General features: G+C 31.7%; 1 protein-coding gene across 5 annotated transcripts; it reads right to left on the bottom strand.

The window, feature by feature from the left end:
* Positions 1-870: 870 nt before the first annotated feature.
* Positions 871-15,895, bottom strand: LOC108329851 (uncharacterized). Of its 5 annotated transcripts, none has more exons than XM_052876651.1 (8): positions 15,524-15,890; positions 11,710-11,858; positions 10,625-11,608; positions 9,016-9,076; positions 8,830-8,936; positions 2,268-2,358; positions 1,571-1,618; positions 871-1,234 (listed from the first exon to the last, which is right to left on the bottom strand). In XM_052876651.1, the coding sequence occupies exons 3-8, from the start codon at positions 11,464-11,466 to the stop codon at positions 1,175-1,177; spliced, it is 1,209 nt and encodes a 402-aa protein (XP_052732611.1). In that variant the 5' UTR covers positions 11,467-11,608; positions 11,710-11,858; positions 15,524-15,890; the 3' UTR covers positions 871-1,174. The 5 variants fall into 5 exon arrangements, with proteins under 5 accessions (XP_052732611.1, XP_017419692.1, XP_052732610.1 ...); XM_017564203.2 differs by having other exon boundaries at positions 10,625-11,592; XM_052876650.1 differs by having other exon boundaries at positions 871-1,259; positions 10,625-11,858; positions 15,524-15,895.
* Between the last annotated feature and the right edge of the window lie 5,288 nt (positions 15,896-21,183).

The raw sequence follows: 21,183 nt of genomic DNA, 5'->3' as shown, positions 1-21,183 counted from the left end.
TTTTAATTTATACAATTTGAAAAACATGTTTAAATTATGTAATTTGAAAGTTTTTTTTCTTGAAATAACTACTTTTATAAGCTGTATTTAATTATTTTTATATAAAATATATTTTTAAATCGTGTAATCTACATTTTTTATACAAAAAGTAATTATTGAGAGTAGAAAATAAATTATGAGTTATACAATTAAAAAAAAATACTATTTGATAATATAATTTAAAACTCGTCAAGATAAAATAAGAATTTTCACATGGATGCATAAGAAAAATAAGGAGGTGCAAAAATAAATCTTTTTATTTCTCCTCTTTTTTATGTTATTAAACCCGTTCCGAATTTTATTTTATTTTTTTGAAATTTCCATTCAGAAAAGCGTGTTTCAAAATATATTTTATGCGTTTCAAAAATTGTTATGGAAATCTCATTTTGAAAATTTTCTTCCAAAAACTCTGTTTTAAAAATATTATTCCAAAAATCTTATTTCAGAAATTTTGAAAAACTTGTTTCAAAAAATTTCCAATCTATTTAGAAATTTGAGGGAGTGGGCGAAGAAATCGAGGAGCTGCAGTTAGTATCCAATACCTTTTCTCATCAGTTTCAATCAAAACTTAGACTACAAAAATTTTGTCAGGCAGACAGCAAATAGAAGGGATTATCCAATATCACAAAATTCGTCTTTCTTACCATAAAACTTGACAAATTTAAAATCTTCGAGAATTACTGACTTGAAGATATTTTTTTCTCTATATTTCAGGTAGTGTTTTAGTCAGATTTCCTTCGGAGTTAAACCAAAAATAGGACATTTTTTTTCATATTTGAATTGGGAAGGAGTACATAAATCCAAATTCTTGCTTCCAGAACGACAAACAAGTTGGCATAGAAAAGTAAAATTGAGCATCACTCAGATATGGAGCCCCTCAGATGGGCGAAATTACACCCAAGTTATGACGGTTCATTGCACTGTCTCCGCTACCCGCAATACACATGTAAGCAAAAAAGAAAAGAAAAGAAAAAAAAATGGAAATATTATATTGGAAATCCACTATCATCATGTCATGCCTTAAAAACAAAAATAACAGCGGAAGGCATGAGCATGGAACATCGAAAATTGCGTTTGTATGGGAAATAGTAGCATGTACAAGAACAAAATGTCCAGCTCTCTCACCCAAGCGACTTCAATCCATATCTTGTGTGCTATCTGATTTCTTCCGTTTAGCAGAAATTCGTGGCCGTAGCTGTATGAGCATGTAAGTAGGTAAACTGTAAGCAAATGCAATATAGTATGGCAAGTGAGGAAATTAAAAAGAAAAATTTATGTGGACTGTGTTTAAGCATGTAAACAAGAACTTCCATGGAAGCATGTTCAATAATTCTGTAAAAATTTTTAACTAGGATACATTTTAAAAGCCTTTGCCTTTGTCCCTTACTAATCTAACCAATTCAAGTCTCGTTAAAATATTAACCCTAATTAGCACACAAACAGAAGTATAAAAACGCAAACTGCCAATCAATCACCAAATATTCCTTTGACATAAATACAATAATGAAAGTTATGCAGTTTGCATACATACCACTTCCACATACTTCAGTTGCTTCAATACTTGATCTGTTTCAAGCTCCTGCAGCAAATAACGGATAGGATTCAATGAAAGATGATAATATTTGAAGTGATCAAAATAAAGGATTTAAGTTGTCTAATTTATTATACGAATACAATGAGCTAAGACCTTGTCCAGATCCATATTCATAGCGAATAGGCACAAAATACTACTCACTGTACCTCCTATAATTTAAATTGGATTTCAGTATCAACTATTTCAAATATATTTTTATTTATTTGAACATGTCTGACAAATGCTAGCTGTTTTATGCTTAACATCTCAATATTATGTTTTATATAAAATCTAATACTCGTCGATATATTAGTTGTGATGGTATTGTGTCTTGTACTTTTGCCATATATGTTGTGTCCCCTGTACTGATTGCTCTGAATACTTGTATCTGTGTTATATTCATGCACTCCATTGAACACAACAATATGTCCGTGCGAGAGCATAGAGATCTGACCATATTCAACCAAAGTAAAAGGAACTCCAATCATAATAAATGAAATACTTCAGCATAATATTTCATGTTCACGCTTGGTTAAGCAAATAGGTAGAAAATGAAAAAAAAAATTGAGTTTTTCAACTCAGAATTAAAAAGTAAAACCTTCATGACAAAATAATCAACAGCAAGGAGAAAGATGAAGAGTTAAATATATTTCACCTGAGGTACAGCACAATCAGCATGAGATGGATCCCAATGGATAGCACAAAAGCACTCCCAGGCATTAGTTTGAACTTCAAAAAAAGGTGCCCTGCCAAACAAAAAAATTGGCTAAATTAATGCAATTTAAACACAAACAAGAGACTCTTCACACACACTACTCCTTTCTCAAGCTTTATTAATTTCTCCCTTCTGCATGTGAAATAAGTAGAAAAAGTACGATTGTGCAACGTCTAACTCTCACCTATTGACCACCTGAATCTGTCAGTCCATTTGATGGTGATAAGTCTAACTATAAAGGAGTTTAGCACAAGCTAAGTTAAAGAAATTTTCCCAGAATAATGGATAAATATCTGGTCAAATCAAGGTGGGAAACGCTTGCAGACACACCACTCTAAGAAATACCTCAGCAGACTCCTTTGGTTCGAAAGGGTGAGTCATTGCAATGAAATGACAATATTTCATCAACTATTCGTGACCACGAATTTTCTTCCAAGCCCTATAGCACTACCTATCCTCCAATCAAGTCCTCTATTACATCAGACCCAATACGAAATACTGCAGCAATCTCCTTGGCAGTAAAAGGGTGAGCCATTGCAATGAAATGGGCATATTTCGTCAACTATCCATCGCCACTAATATTGTTTCGAATCCTATAGCACTCGCTATCCTCCAATGAAGTCCAATATTACATTGGACCACACTTATGATAGACTTGGATATGTTGAACATGGATGTACTCAGTGAACTCAATGATAAACTTGGGTAGAATCACGAGCTTAAGTGTGAGTTTGTGTTTACATTAAATTTTTAAATTTGATGACTTCACCCCAGAATTGTCATTGTTCATCGTAATTTTAAAGCCTTTTTCTCTCACGAAACTGTGACACACTCATGCAAAATTCCCAAACCATTATCCTCTGTTATTGTTTGATGAATCCATCATACTACAGTCTGCAAACTCACTGGTGCTGATACTGCTGTCTGCAACCTTGTCAGATGACACTACTGTTTGACCACTAGTACCCTTTTCACCTATATAAGATATGTTGAAACTCATGGAATATTATATTTTCACTATTTTGATACTATGATCATATATGGATAGTTTTTAGTTAAAAACTGTATGATATTTTGTTACTAACTCCTTATGGTATGCATGAAGTTGGCTTTTTAGTATTTTGACTCAAGTTTACAGGCCCTTCACTACCTTACCTAAACTCTCAAGTTTAACAATATTGCTCGTTGTTACTGGGAACAATCATGCTTTGATCGAATTCTCACTACTCAACTCAATTTGGTATTTCATTGATAAAGTTTGGTGTTTTAATCTATTTTCCTGGAATTAAAGTCAAGCCTGACTCCATGGGTCGCTTTATCTCACTCAAAGCATATACATAAGAGATATTTCAGAAAAAACCAATATGACAGAGGCCAAACTCATTTCTTCTCCTATGGTAGCCACAAACTTCGAAAAAGGATTCATCCTATATTTCTTATGTATCCTCTTAGAATTTTGATGTAGACCTCACCGAACTACATAAAACCAACTTGTAAAGTAAGAGTGACCTTCACTCATATAATACCATAATTTGGTTATATTATACATATAGTCCACTTAGATCTTCATCACACACCCCTCCCATCAAGTAGTAAATATCTTGTCAAAATTCCCTTATTTGTGCTGCAGTTAATATTTCCCTCTACAGTTTTAATTACATGATTAGGAGACTTTATTGCATTGCATATTTAAGAGGATTAATAGGTTGACAATATATTTTATATTAAATTATTATACGGGATCACTAATCCTGAATTGTAGGGATAAATTATACTCATCACAATTTAGGATTTTCAGTTATTATGTCTTTGTATTCTATTTAAGAGCAATTGCTCCTCTACAAATAATATCAAAAACAGTTTTTCTGACATGGTAGGAGCACTCTAAAATCCTTGAGAGTCTATGTAACCTCTTATGTAGCCTGCACTGCTGCAACCCCACAACCCTTTCTCTATTCTACTATGTTCCTTCTAGGCTTGCATTGTCATACTTCAAACCTTTTTAATGGGAAAAATTACCTAAAATGGTCTCACTTTGTCCAAACCTTTTTAAAAGGGAAGGGTAAATCAGGTCATCTCACGGACAACCTTCCATAGTCTTTAGATCCCAAATTTGCAGAATGGGTCAAGACAAATGCGGTTGTAATATCATGGTTGTGGAATGCCATGACACTAAAGGTTAGTGATGCTTACATGTTTATGAAGATAACTAAGGAGGTATCGGATTGTTGTAAAGCAAATTATTCCAAAGTTGGTGATGCTGCCCAAGTATGAGATTAAGATGAGAATCTCTAATGTAAAACAATGGAATTACTCGGTGAGTGTATGCCCACAAACTACAAAATCTGTGGCAGGAGTTAGACCATTATGAACAATTTGATGCAAAAAGTAATGAAGATGCTGACCTACTCAAACGCTACAAGGAGGACAGGATCTGCAAGCTCCTGATAGGATTAAACAATAAGTTTGACCCTATTAGAATTCAAGTGCTAGGGAAGGACTTGTCCTCCCTCAATGAGACAATGGTAGTGTTTTGGGCAGAAGAAACCGCAGTGGAGTAATGTTAAATCCCCCATCAAATGAAAGTTCGACCTTGCTTGTACAAAACAAGGGGAAGAAAGTTGGACAAGGGTAGATCACTTCATCTAGAAATGAAGCAAGAGGAATAGATATACCTAAAGGAGATAATAAAGACTCCCTTTGATGTACCTACAGTAAGAACTCACGACACAATCAAGACAAGTGCTGGAAATTTCATGGGAAGCCTCCAAATCCAAACCAGAATTGGACACTTCATAGATGAAACTCGAGCTTCTCTTCTCCATATGTTCCAAAAGAATATTGGGGAGATGTTGTTCTTCCTGCTACTTATTTGGTTTATTGTCTACCCTCCAAAACACTGAAAATAACATTCTCATTCAACTATTCTACAACTTTTTCCTGGACTTTTGGACGACAATCATCTTGTACCTTGAGTCTTTGTTTGTGTATCCTTTGTCCATGTTCATTCTAATCATAGGGGGAAACTTGATCCTCGGTTAAGTGCACTTTTATTGGTTACTCAACTACCAAAAAGGGATACAAATGTTACCACCCTCCAACAAAACGATTCCTTGTGTCTTTTGATGTCACCTTTGATGAAAAGATGTAATATTTTCAACCTTATCTTCAACGGGAAAGCTCATGCATTGAAGATAAGGATAATTTACTCTTAACGGCCCAATATTAAGTCTCATTAATACTCCACCATCTATTGAGTCTAATACTTCCCCATCTACCGAGTCTAGTCTGGTTCCTTCTCCTATTCATTCTCCTTTTATGTCAAGTCCATAGATAACTGGGGAACAAACTCAAAATGCCAACCATCCACTGCAAGTATACTCACGAATGACAAGGTCTGTTATTCAATCACCACAAGTCTATGAATCTGAACCTATACTCAAAATATCTGATATTGATGAAGAACATTATATGTCAACCATTGAAATTCGAGATCTTTCAAGTACAATAACGAAAGGTGTTAGAGCATGTACTCAAAAGCAAAGGTACCCATATTCACACTTTCTGGGTATTACAAACTATCCAGTAATCACAAAAGCTTTCTTGGGCTTCTAAATACGTCACTATTTCAAAAGTTGTTGATGAGGAGTTGACTAGTACAGACTGAAAAATGCTATGATGGTTGAAATGGTTGCTCTAGAAAAGAATAAAACTTGGAAGTTGGTGGATCTACCTAAGGGAGAAAATCTTGTTCGATGTAGTTCGGTATTCACTGTTAAATACAAGTAATATGGGACATTAGAAAGGTGTAAGGCAAGGTTAGTAGCTAAGGGGTATACTTAAACATATGGGATTGACTATCTTGAAACTTTTTCACATGTTGCAAAAGTCAATAGTGTTAGAATTTTTTTGTCTCTAGCCGCTAACTATGGATGAATTTTGCAGCAATTTGATGTCACAAATGACTTTCTGCATGTCAATCTTGAGGAAGAAATTTACATAGAGGTCCCACTTAAGTTTATAGCTGAGGAGGGAAATATGTATAAACTAAGGAAGACACTCTATGGATTGAAACAGTCTTCTAAAACATGGTTTGGCAGGTTCACTACTATAAAGACCATGGGCTACAAGCAAAGCCAAGGTCTATGTTTATTAAGCATTCTGCTTCCAGGGGAGTTACTGCACTAATTGTCTGTGTAGATGATATAGTTGTAATTGAAAATGATTAGGCAGGAATGGAAGCCTTGAAAAGATGTTTGATAACAGAATTTGAAATTAAGGAGTTAGGCAGATTCAAAATATCTCTTGGGTATTGAAATAGCTCATTCTCAATGGTATTTTCATCTCCCAACAAAAATGTACTGAAACAAGAAAATTAGGATGCAAACTAATGGATACACCTATTGATGTCCCAAAATCACAAACTTGATGAATCAATTGAAGATGTAGTCGTGGATAGAAAATCTTATCAAAAACTGTTAAGAAATTGATCTACGCGTCTCACACTAGGCCCAACATTACCTATATTGTAGGGGTTGTAAGTCAATTCATGCATAATCCAGAGACTCATCTCAGAGTTGTTTATCACATTCTACAATACTTGAAAGGAACACCTAGAAAAGGAATTCTATTTACAAAGGGGAATGAGTTCATCTTAGACAAACTCTGACTATGCAGGTTTTATAGACCACAGGAGATCTACCTCTGAATATATCATTATTCTTGGAGGAAATTTAGCCACTTAAAAGTGCAAGAAACAAAAATGTTGTGGTGAGATAAAGTGCAACAGCAGAGTTTAGAGCCATGGCCTTTGGGATATGTGAAATACTGTAGTTAAAGATAATTTTAGAAGACGTGAAGATTGATTGGAAGAAGCCTATGAAAGTGTATTGTGATAACAAGCCAGCAATGAATATTGCTCATAATCCAGCACAACATGTTAGAACTAAGCATGTTGAAGTAGACAAACACTTCAAAAAGGAGAAATTGGATAATGGGACAATAGGTACACCATTTGTATCCTCTGGAAATCAACTTGCAGTTGCAGATGTATTGACAAAACGACTAAGTGGTGCTACATTCCTGTCTATCGTTGGCAAGTTAGAAATGGATCCACTTACTAACTTGAGGGGAAGTGTCAGAATCCCATGATTTATGTTGCAATTAATATTTCCCTATACAGTTTTAATTACATAATTAGGAGAGTTAATTGCATTCCCTATTTAAGAGGATAATTAGGAGGATTAATAGGCTGACAATATATTTTATATTTATTATACAAGATCATTGATCCTGAATTGTAGATATAGAATCCATCATAAATTAGAGCTTTCAATTATTATATCATTGTATTCTATTTAAAAGCAATTTCTCCTCTAAGAATAATATCAAAAATACTTTTCTGACATATCTTAATCATGAAATTTGTAGAATTGGACATCTGCAAGTGGTCCAATAATGACTTGATACCACTGACATAATAAGCCCAACAACCATCTTTGGGATAGTTTTAGGTGTCACTATAACATGCATGGAATCAATTATTTGATTACTAATGTTAATTTATGCCCCAAAACTCTAAAGGCTCACTCTAAAGCTGTTAAATGAATCCTTCAGTACCTCAAAGGCACTATTTCTTGGGGTATTCATCTTCTCCCAACAACTTCCTTTGGTCCTCTCCCAGTTACTTCCTTTTGTTATGCAAATAGGGCATATAATCCTAATGACAGATGTTCCACTTCAAGTGATTATATTTCTTGGTCCCCAATCTCATTGCTTGGTGATCAAAGAAGCAAACAATGGTTGCTCATTCTTGTACAAAGGTTGAGTATCCAAGTTTGGCCCTTGCCACTACTGAAGTCACCTAGATATAAACTTTTCTTGTTGAACTTGAGGTTCATCACATCCCCCGTATTTACTGTGATAATTTGACAATAGCTGCGCTTGCCCACAATCATGTTCTTCATGCTCATTGAAAGCAATTTATTTGAGAAAAGACCATACGCAAACAAATTGAGAATCCAGAGATAAGTGTGTGGATTTTATAATTAAGCTTTATCTCCTACTCGGTTTAATGGGCTAAGAACCAAACTCAGTGTGGGAGACTCCTCTGCTTCTTCCGCCGCTTGAGTTTGTAAGGGTAATTATTAAAGAAATGTACAGGATGTTATTTTTCCCTTGCACATGCACTATGTTTTATGTATGGGACCAGCCTTTTTCCTGGTCCACTGTTAGATGGGTTCGTCTATATAACTAGTTTTTTGTCTTGTAGTATATAACATAATCATAATATACATTTTAGTTATCTTTTCTCTCTCACGTTGAACTTCATCATCCGCTTATAGCCTTAAAGTTATGTTAAATAAAAAAATTATCCTTCAAAATAATAACTTATAACCCCTAAGAAACAACCTTGCATTAAGTTTGAATTGCACCATTCTACAGTCATATTTTCTCCTTGTATAACTCAAAATATTCAAAACAACGATGTTATATGACTTACCTGCGCCATTTTCCACATATAGTTCCATTAGCTCTGTCTATAACTGTCTGACATTGGATCCAATTACCAATGGCACTAAGTTTAGCAGGACTTCGCGTATTCTCTTCCTGCAGAACAGAAATGCATTTCCATCGGCAGGAGATTCAAATTAAAATAAAGATAATAAATAAATGGAAAAACCTTTACCAGCAGTCTATTGAAGTCTGAAGGATTAATTTCGAATGGTTCAGGAAGGGTATCTTCATCACTGCAAGAAACAACAAAATGATGTTGGAAGCAACTTAATACTGAAATATTCCTCATGAACAATTCATTCGGATACACACACTAAATATGCATAATTTCACCTAAGAAGATTAAACCCAGCAACAAATCAGAAGAGTGATCTCATCAACTGTTTCTATGCTATGTGTTTTATTTTATCAAAGGATTTGCTTAAAGATGCAAATTAAAAGCTTAAGCTCCCTCTACTAGACTCTCCATTTTGTCCCTTAGGTGATCTATCTAGTAAGTCGGACCAATATTGTTACATGCCTCCTCAAAGAATAGAAAAGAGATAGGAAAAAACGTAGTCTAAGACTGTTAAGAAGTGGACTTTAATTCTAACTCAACCTCACAAACCAGCTTGTAAGAAAAGGTTTGCACTCACTTATATACTATAAATTGATCTTATCTCTAGTCGATGTGAAACTCCCAACAAAGACTATTCTTATTGTATTATGTCAGCAGTTATCAACTCTGAACACAAACATCAGCTTATAAAGGAAATCTATTCCTTTCACAGAGGGCATTCATTGTCACAACAGCTGAAAAATCTCCTTCCCCCTTACCCCCATAAGATAAGACTAAATATAGATTTTCTCATAAAGTCTCACCCCAACTAACTTCTTAACTATTTATATTTTTTAATTTCTTTTTATAATACACTTTCCATTCCTTCTCGTTACTTCCCTGCCTAAAGTTTCACTCAATACACCTTGGATGTTCTCAAGAACTAAAACACTTCGTATTCACAAATCGATAAGACTTTTCAGACTATCAATGCTCAATGGGATTTTTGGAAGTCTTATAAGGTGAAGGAAGTATATTGTGATGAATATGCTTCGTTTGATGCATTGTATATTCTATTTGTTTGGATACCATGATTAACTGTTTTAAACATGATATTTGATTTGATTTGATTCAGTAAACTCTTGCAAATTCACTTGTCTGAGAGTTGAATTTATGGACTGTCCATGAGTATAAATACTCTTAAGTTTGACAACCTTGTTAGATGTCACCATTCCACTTCCATTGACTTACATGCGTTCCAATTTTGGAAAGTTCTCTTTTCGTTAATCATTAGAATGTCTTCCAAAGTACACAAATTCAGCACCAAAAGCCCTACCCTTTTATATAACATTGGGATCCTAACATCGACAATTAGCCTCATCAAAACAATGGGCCCTAAATCCACAAATGCACCTTCATAGGGTGCTCAAATCACAAGATAAAAAAAAGTTACCAATGCTACTTTACTTTGACCACTGTCACTCAATGGATGTAACCTTCCATGAGAACTAGCTCTATTACCCCAACGTTGCCACTCAAAGAGAAAGAACAAACTAGAACTCTAAGAGATTGAACCCCTTTATTCTACTAAACCCCTCAGAATAGTTTTCTACTCAAAACAAAAGTAGTAAAAGTTCATATTTAAAGCATTGTAAAAAAATAAATAAAAATAAATAAATAAATAAACACTACAGAATGGTATAGAAATTTGGTTCCAGACATTTGTGAATAGAATAGAAGTTACCTTTTTATCGGACCTGACCAATCAAGAACTTCTACTTGAAATCCTTTACCAACCCGCACACTAGATGTATATGGCTTGGTGTCTCTCAACATCAAAAGTATGGGATTTGATTCACCCTTGACTGAGGTAGCTCTACATTTGCCCAATTCATTGTGGATACTTGGTTCCTTGAGATTTTTTTGCCTTTTCTTAAGACATGAATGACAAAACCACTCATCAATTGGCAATTTTTTCAAACGTGAATTGTAGCAAGATGGATGATATGCATCTTCACAATGATCACATAAAAGCATGTTCAGTGAACTGTCTACACGATCACATATTTTGCATGACCTGGAACAGCAGTTATTACCCGTGATGACAGTATCTTCCCCAGAAGCCACATTATCTTCAGGAGAATATTCTCCAAGAAGTCCATGGGTTCTTAAAGTATTAATGCAGAAATCCTTTTCTGTCACTTCTTCCCTTGTGGAATCCATGACTATTACACTAGAGGTGGACCATTCACCATTTACATTCATTTCAGTTTCCATATCTGCCTTTGAAGAGGAGCAACTACCATTTACATTGCTAATACCTAAGTTTTTATGAATGTTATCTTTGGTTACTCCATCACACAAGACTGAAGGTGAGGTAGGATTTTTATCCACTTCCATTTCATGATTTACTCGAAAACCAGCAGGTTGTTTCTCAGCTGATAATAAATGTGCAGCAGCGCTTACGACTGAAGGGTAATTTGCACTTGCCAGCATATTAGTTGGCTCTAGTTTGAAGTTTGAGTCCTGACGAAGCTTCTTTCTCCTGTATACCATCTTAGGTTTAGGTGTAGTATTTTCCGTCATTATACTAGCAGTTGATGTCTGACCCAAGCTTGAGCGGTAAGGATCATCAGCTTTCCTTCTATCTGACTCCACTGGTTCAGCTTTTCTACACCAGTCAAGAGGGTACCTATTGCATTCGAGACATACCTGCCAAGTTTCACCACTAGGCATCCGATCACATAGAACATCTTTCCCATCATCAGATACATAACATAGACCAGCTTCAACTGAACTAAGGAGAGAAGTTTGTATTAACATTATCACCTGAAGAAAATTCAGAAAAAATGTAGTATATTGCTACAGAGCCCCAGAGATAGAGTCAAGACAATCAAGTTTCTGTGTTTCAAATTAAAGATTATTGAGTTGTTGGAAGCGTGTCCATCTATCTCATCCAGTCAAAGCACTAATGCCACCTGGTTTAAAAATCAGAAACAGAAGTAGGAAAAAAAATATAAGAAACAAGTATAGGCAAAAACAGACTTTCTATCATACATATACATACCACAAACAACATTGAAACATTTTTTCAATAAATAATTGTAAAATTGAAAGATTCAAAATTTTAGGATGAAGGCCAATGTTATCGTACAAACTAAATCAATGCCTTCTTCATATGCCTGAAAAATACATGTCAGCACAACACAGTATAAACATTGCAGTGAATCATTTGAAGACAAACCCAATTATAGATGTTAAATTTTCTAACCCAACCATAAAATCAGATCACCACCCTGGCACTTGGGAAACTCTCCCTTGGCTAGCTGTCAAGGGAGAACCAAAGACTTAAATATCTAATCAATCATCGTATTCTACTCAACAATGGACTTAGGTGCACCATAATTCCCAATTCATAGATAGCACCACCCAGAAAGCCATCATCCAATGGCTAACACTCCACAACATTACACTCATCCTTTTGTTAGCTACTTTGTAGGTTGCTCTTTTCGACACACTAGCAACTAGCTCTAATCCAAAGTATAAAGTACAACTTATAAGCTGTGTATTAAGCTTTTAAATGGAGAGCATAGAGAGAGAGAAGGGTGGAAGGTGACTTGCCTTGTTTAGATTTTTAAGTATCGAAAGGAGGATGACTTACAAATCTAGAGGAACTACATATTCCTATCAACCACCCTAATTCAAGAGGGTAAACTTTACCCCTTAAAGTCCTCCATCCACGTAAGGGTTTAAGTCACATATTTCTCCTCCTAGTCTCTCTCCTTACTTCCCATCCAACCACAAAAATTTGGTCCCACTTGGACAAGTTTGGCTTCATGAATTTCCCAACACCATTAATCTAGGATAAGGAGGACTCCTATAAAGTGGACTTAGACCTAACTCAATCTTACATAATTGACTTGTAAGATGAGGATTACTCACACTTATATATTATGTTTTGACTCTACCTCTAGTCGATGAGGAACTTTGGTTTTTCCAAATAAAGACCAACTCTCACAGGAAATATTCATCTTAAAATTACTCTTAGAAACTTTCTCCAATGTCCTTGCTCTCTCTCTTCAACTCTCCCTGTATTCGTGGGATTAAAAACTATGCAATCTCTTCACTAATGTCTCTATGTCTCCATTGACCTTCTTTGTACATGACCAATCCATCTGAAACAATTTTCAATTGTCTTTTCATAATCAATGTCACACCAACATATCCTTGTATACAACCATTTTGTATCTTGTCCTTTCTTATGTGATCACCACACATCCACCTTAAAACTCTCCCTTTCACAACTCCCAAATTTTTCTGTTGTTGTCCCTTTAAATCCTAATAATTACTACCATAGAGTATAGTTAGAAATGTAGCAAAGCAATACAATAAAATTTAACTTTGAGCATAGCAACTACTTTACAATCACAAATAACTTTTGATCCCTTTCTCCATTATAGCCATCCCATTTGTATCCTGTGCGTGACAACCTCATTAGTTTCCCCATCATTTTACATCATTGATCCCAGACTTGTTAACTTGAAAATTTCTCTCATCCAAACATGGATCAAAGTCAAGCCAATATAAGCATGAGTGATACATTGATTCCAATTATGTATCAATTATCAAGTCCAAATCCTTATAAAACCAAGTAATTCAAATATATAACCAATAATTACGATAAAGGAAAAGTCGCACAGAAAAAATTACCAGCACCACACTGGATCCCCCTAATTTTTTCTTCTCTACAACTTAATAATTGTCCCCCTTAAATGCAAAATGCCAGAACACTTTCCTTCAAAGGAAGTAAACAAAATCTCTCCTCATCCACCTTCTCACAAAAAAAAGAAATACAACACACTGATGCACTTCTCCAATCTGTTTGACAAAATATGGGGGGAGTGAACAGTGGGAAATTACTAGGCAAGATAACAGCATGTGCTCAATAAGGCAACCTTTACTCATTAAAACATATAAACATTAATAAATTTTAGTAATTAGAACATGAAAGTCATGTCTCTTATACTTATCCAATGCAATTACATTCCATACTTGTCAATCAAGTGCAACTTTAATTTTACCTATCAAAACGGTGCTCGTTTCAATAATGTTTTTTAATAGTCATGAGAAATTAGCACGGCTTATATAAATGTTTATCTTTTAAAGCTTAGTTTCATGAAGTCATTTACCTAACATGACACAAATTTATTATTACTTTTATGATAAACGAATAAAATCGTGATTTACCTAAAGTTGTGGAAATCAAAAGTACAATAAGAGAGTATTGGCCAACAAATGTACATTGCTTGAGTCTAATTAAATTAGTTGGAACCAACGCAACTCCATATGTCAGTGGTAAAAATTCATGCACCAAACCAACAAGAGTAGGACCGAAAAAATCCCTAAGATGTTGTGTCCATAAGGCCAACTCAAGGTTTTAAAACACACTTTGCAGCCGTGATTTTAGCCAAATTGACATGATTTTTCAGATCTTTGCAACAGCACTTACAGTCATGTCGACTGCAATTTCCTGCAATATTAAGGATTGCAACGAAACCATATCAATTGCATTAGTCTGCAATTTCCCAGACATCAAGGATTGCAAGACAACCATAACCATTATCACAATACAAAACCTTAGTCTTACTAGTCAGATGTAACATCACTACTTTATCACAAAATTAATGAATCAGCAATTAAGTCATATATTAGGCAAATAAGTAAATACAACTAATATTGGAAAATTGAACTTGTATATAAGTCAAGCTTGTTATCCCAAAACTTTAATCAAAAGAATTAAGAAAAAACTCCTACTAAGTTGTGGGTGAGGGCCCGACTTCATGAAACTTTATTCATTTTTTGGTAATAAAATTGAAGAAGCCACATATTAAGAATATGTCATTGCCCGAGATAGTTAAAAGGGGCCAAGTTGCCACCCTTGCTTGAAATAGGCCATGAAGATATCATAACCTATAAACACAATAACATTGAATTCATAGAAGACCACATGATACTTTAACAATGAAAAGAAAAAATAAATGTAATAGTTTGGTAATCACTTTTAGTAATGCATTAGAGAAGTGCTTGGTACTGATCTTCCTGTTTCCATATAAACAAGTGACTACAAACCAGAGCAATAAAACCTTCCTTCAAGATTGAAATGAATAATTTATCTTAATCTCTATTTAAGTTTTGTAAAGGGATTCACAAGAATGAAATATTGAATAAGGTTTTTGTGACCCATGAAAACCCTTCAAAGCATAAGAAAACTCACTTCTTGAATTATTAGGAAGGGAAGTTTAAACATTTTCATGGTTTTCCCCTGCATGTATGACTAAACCTGTGGATAATTCCAAATTCGACATCCTTGCTGAGTAAGAAAATATCTATAAAGCAAAGATTTTTTAAATAAATTCATTCAATAAAAATCAATAGCCAAGGTTACTGGTTAGGGCTTGAGCGCAGAGTTAATGTTATTAGCATCTCCAATAGGATAAAAAAGACAGGCAATTGAAAGCAATAATAAATTAAATCTTCCTAAACCTCTCTATGAAATCAATAAGTAGACAACAATTTGGTTCTTTAACTATGGAAAGAAATGGCAAACAGCAAAAGATATGAGATGAGAGGGACGAAGCATCACCCAATCGGATCAGAAATGATAGAGGCGTTGCATTGAACCGAGGAGAGGCAAAGAGTGGCGAGCGGTGCCATCCCAATACACGAATGAATGGGTTTTAACCTTCACATCTATATGGGAACCATTCAAAGCCTTAATTGTTCAAAAGCCAGAATAACCCCTCCCTTTGTATTTCAGTTTGAGTCTCTTGATGGATCCATGATGTTCAAAAAACACACTGTTATGGCTCACAGTCACTGACCAAAGACCACCCTTTTTCTGCATTCAATTCTATTTCTCTATAGCTTAAACAACCTGCACAATTACACCCATCCTCCTTCACCAATTTCCTCAATCAATTTAAACTCTCCACCTTCTCTTCCCAAATTTTTTATTAAGAAAATGGTTATGTTAATCATGCATGCTAAGAATCTCATAAATTCAATTTATTAAACCATTACCAGCAATTGTAGAACATACTTCTTCATTGTTTTTAATATTCAACTCTTCAATAAAATGTTATTATTTATTATTTCACTTTTTTTTTAATTTCACAATAATATATTTCTTTAATTTTGGATGAAAAACCTTGACTAACATAAGAAACGTATTGACTAATTTTTCAATTTGCTAACTGTCGTTTCCCAATAATCATAAATTATGCCATTCCAATAAAGACCAAAATATAATGTCTATAGAATAATTGCACATTTAAGAATATTTGTAAGAACAACTTCAATAAAAAAAATGAAGTTCTAGGAAAATTCAATCACATGGAATGAAGATGTTTTATTTTTTAATATTTTTAAAGTTTATTACTCAAGGGGTGTAATGAGAGTTCAAACAACAAAACTCCAAATTGCATGATAATTTGGGGGTATATGATATTATTTAGAGTTGCAAATATTAGTTTTAAGTTTTGAATTTAATAAGCATCTAGTATACTTATGTGAACAATATTCCTTATTTATTAAAATTCATGGTAAAATTGAACATTATAATTGTGCCTTGGATATTTTTTCTACTGTACTTCGAGTTAGGGATATTTATTTGAAAAAATCTAGATTTCAATGTGATTTGAAAAATGGTTTTCTGTAATTAAAAAATAAATAAAACACATATATTTGTATTCTTTATGAAAATTTAAAGAATGAAGAACCTAATCAAATATCTGAAGTTAAAATAAGAAATATTTTATAGTGTGGTTTACTGGTTTACTATGTACATTAGTTACAAAACTAAAATTGAATCTTCTTTAAAAAAAATTACGAAGAGGAATTTAATACAAATAAAGACAGTAAATCTTACCACATATGATAAAGAACTATAATAGAACAAAGAAGATTTATAAGAGATTGCGAAAATATTTCAACACATTGTGTTTTATTAAAGTTATAGTAGTTAATATTTCATCACTGATCTTAATAAATTGAAAGTTGAAGTAATTTTACTCTAATAAATAAAGAACTGAAGTCATTAATATTTTATTAACTATGTTGAAATCGTTAATAAGATTTATAAGAGATGCAGAAAATATTTGAATGCATGTTGTTTTATTAAAGTTATAGTAATTAATATTTCATCAATGATCTTAATAAATTGAAAGTTGAAGTCATTTTACTCTAATAAATAAAAAACTGAAGTCATTAATATTTTATTAATTATGTTGAAATAATTAATAAGATTTATAAGAGATGCATAAAATATTTGAATACATTGTGTTTTATTAAAGCTGGAGTAATTAATATTTCATCAATGATCTTAATTGTCTTAATAAATTGAAAGTTGAAGTGATTTTCCTCTAATAAATAAAAAATTGAAGTCATTAATATTTTATTAATTATGTTGAACTAATTAATATTTATTAATGATCCTAATAAATGTATTTTTATTTGTGAAATTTTTATAACATTTCATTTAATAATATAAAACTATTAAATAAAACAACAGTTTTGAATATGGTTTAATACTCTTTAGGTTTATAACTATAGCCTTGAAATGGTTATTTAATTGGATACTTGTTTGGTATATGGCATCATATGTCTTATAGTCATTAGAATTAACATAATGATTGTTAAATATTTTGTAATGGATGAATTATTTACTGGATATCAAAGACTGCACTTAAAATGAGTAAGTTCAATGTTACATCGTGAGTACCAACAACTGAATATTGTGTTTCTCAAACCAAAGGTTACATTCATCTTGTGAAAAACATGTTATTTGTTTGAGTAGAATGTCGCCTATCTATTCTCGTATGTTGAAAACATTCTCACATTAGGTAACTTAGCTAAATATGATTAGAGTTCGCCACAAATAAGCTAGTCATTGAGCGTATGGGCCAATGAGTCTATAATTGATGTTCATTCAGGTGAGGGTATAGGGTCACCCAATCACATCTATAAATGTTATTCTAATCATATTTGACTTCTTTTTTGCATTAATCCAACTATGACTATAATCTCTTACCTATAGCACTAACTTGGGTATTAAAGAATCTTTCACATTTGAAATAAATATTTATAATATATCGATTTAACAATTACACTTGTTAAACATACAACATATTGGTACATTCATACAAATAGTTGGTATTAAACTAATTTATCCAAATACATGCCTTTGACATAGGATTTTAACACAAGCGTACACTTGTAATAGTATCCATGCTCTGCAAAGGCATAAATAAAGAGACTACCACTTTACCAGTTAGTGTTTTTCACACCTACGACCAATTGTATAATGGCTAAGATCTCCTACGACTCTCACCACATAACTCTATTTGAATATAAATAGTGGTTAGAGTTCAAGATACTTGATCTTCAACTCATATGTCAATGCATACATAGGACTCAACCACGTCACAAATTTTCTCCTTGAAACTATCTCACAATATTTCAAATCATATTATCTATCAATAGAAACAACATCATACATCTTAAACATACATAATAACCATAATAAATCAATATCAAACAAGTAATAATATAAGAAAAACGCAACATACACATTGACACTTTTAGGTGGCGCTTAGTGCAAGACGTCGTGCTCAACAACCTGAAATTAAATGGTTTCAACTTCCAATGAAAAGTGGTGCTCAATGATTCCCTGCCATCACTCAATGGTACAAGCTTGACGCTCAACAATCTGAAACTAAAATGCTTCCAAACCTGCACAAGGAACTGACGTTTAGCGCTAACTTGTCACTACTCAATGTCATACCAAAAACCAACAAATGAAAATTCAGTGATTTGTGAAAGTGAAACATATTCAAGTGATTAAATTAACATTCCTTACTTAGTTTTTGGTTCAAAAGAAATTTTTAATCTCAAGGCACATACCAATTTTCTCAATTAATCAAGTTTTCATTTTTCCAATTAAACTTCATTTAACCAATTCAACAATCAACATTTACAACAACCAATCAATCAACAATTCAACCATTATTAACAAACCAAACAAGCAAATTACATTCTTAAAGCATCTACAACTCTAAAATAAGACAATAATATTTTCTTACCTGAAAAATGATCAAACAAATTGATAGATCTATGAATACCTTCCAATGCACAAGATGTTTTATATGCTTATATAAACAACACAAACATATAAAAACACACCATTGGGACCACTGATAAACAAATATCCTTAAAGACAACCCAGACCCCACATGCAAACTAAAACCATCCACTTTCAAAAAAAAAAACTTAAAAAATAAGAAAATGAATAGAAAACTATTTTAATTTATATGAGAAATTAATTGGGTAAGGATCGATCTTTGATCTTTAAATTTTTAGTTTTTAAATTTTTAGTATTAAAATAATTGACTTTTATTTTTTAATACACATTATCAATTCTATTGATTTTATAAAAATTTTACAATTTTTATAATATTATTTTATTATTTGGTATCTAAAATCTTGTAATTCTTTATTTTAATACACATTATCTAAAATCTTTGATCTTTAAATTTTTAGTATTAAAATAATTGACTTTTATTTTTTGATACACATTATCAATTCTATTGATTTTATAAAATTTTTACAATTTTTATAATATTATTTTATTATTTGGCTTCTAAAATCTTGTAATTCTTTATTTTATGAATTGATAAATGTATCCTAACAGTAAAAGGTGTTAAACATCGTACGAATGCTGAAATTGTTTTTTTAATGATTTTTTTTTTCATTTGGTTTTTATCTTGAAAAGTATTTTTGAGGTAGTGAGTCTTCTATGATTTTCTTTTTTCTCTTCCAAGATGAATTTAGCTTATTTTTTTACACATAAGAACTCACGAGCTTCCTTTTTAAAACAATTTCTTATTTCTTCTCCCGAGCTTTAAATACGATGATACTGAGAGGTGTAATTGTGTTTTTTTTAATTATCAATTTCAATGTTTAATGATGAAAATTATAACACTTATCATTAAGATACTAATTTTTATTGTTAACGAAAATTATTGTGATTTCGCTTCTTTGTTTAGATTAGAGAGAAGTCGAAAAAGAAAAAAGAAGAAGAATGTGACATTGTTTAAATTGAGAGAAAAGAAGTAAAAAACGTTTGGAAACTACATGGTAGAATTGATTAATGTGATATAATAAGTACAGTTGTATATTATTATATTGGACAATATTTTGTGAAATAATTTTTTAAAAATAAAGTTATGTAAAAAAGTAAAATTTAAAAATATAAATTAAAGTTAAAAAAACATTATAAAACATTAATAGATAAATTTTTTTAATTTCAGAATAAAAGTATATTAAGATAAATCATCAAAATTTAAATTATTGTTTTATATTATTTTAATATTTTTATTTTAATTATTTAGTTTTTAGTACAACAAGAAAATAATAAAATATTATTGTTATTAATACTATTATTTATACTATTATATGATTATTTTTAGTCTACACATTTTTTTCTACTTTAATCTTTAAATATATATTTTTAAAATTAAAAATTCTTTTATCACTTTTATTAATTTTTAAATTTAATTATTTTGTTTATTTAACTGTTTTTTAAATATATTTTTAAAAAATACAAATTACTATCTACAATAAAACTGTAAAAATTATTTACGTTAACTTTTATAATTACAGTATTAATAATTTTATTATTTTATTATTTTTATTAAAAAAAATTAAACTAACATGTAAGTAGAGCATTTATTTTCACTAATTATAAAAATAAATATAAATAATTTTTACAATTATATTATAGATAATTTTCATTAAACTAAAATACAGTTAAATTAAAAAGAAATAAATTGAAAAAAAAGTAGTAAATAAAATATATATAACAAGACAGAAAAATCCTCTTTATAGTTATTTTTAATTTAATTTATATATAGAGAGAAAAGTTAGTTATTATAACATAAAGAAAAGATGTATGATATATAAATATAAATTGAAATAAGAAAAGTAAAAAAACACAACAAGTTACTCACATAAAAGTCGTTAAAAATAGAAAATTAAATACTTTATTTGCTTCAGATAAAAGAACATTAAAGGAGCATTATAAAGAAACTGTGTATATTTATGAAATTTATTTAATTGGATATGAATGATTTTTTTACCTGTATTACTCAAGTGATTTTATATGTAATATTTATCAACCATATTAAAAGTATTTTCAAAATAATTTCCCTATACATATTACTGATGCCTTTATATAGTTGTTTTTGA

The sequence above is a fragment of the Vigna angularis genome, chromosome 4 (assembly GCF_016808095.1).
Source record: "Vigna angularis cultivar LongXiaoDou No.4 chromosome 4, ASM1680809v1, whole genome shotgun sequence".
NCBI lineage: Eukaryota > Viridiplantae > Streptophyta > Magnoliopsida > Fabales > Fabaceae > Vigna > Vigna angularis.
The sequence above is the reverse complement of the archived record's forward strand: the minus strand, read 5'-3'. Positions and strand labels throughout refer to the sequence as shown.

Bases quoted from the DNA above. Each gene is read 5' to 3' on its own strand.
- LOC108329851 (XM_017564201.2), bottom strand. From the start codon at position 11,703: ATGTTAATACAAACTTCTCTCCTTAGTTCAGTTGAAGCTGGTCTATGT. The intron at 2,359-8,829 runs GTAAGTCATATA...TTTGTTTGGCAG, and splicing joins ATATGTGGAAAATGGCGCAG to GGCACCTTTTTTTGAAGTTC. The intron at 1,235-1,570 runs GTATGTATGCAA...ATGCTCATACAG, and splicing joins AACTGAAGTATGTGGAAGTG to CTACGGCCACGAATTTCTGC.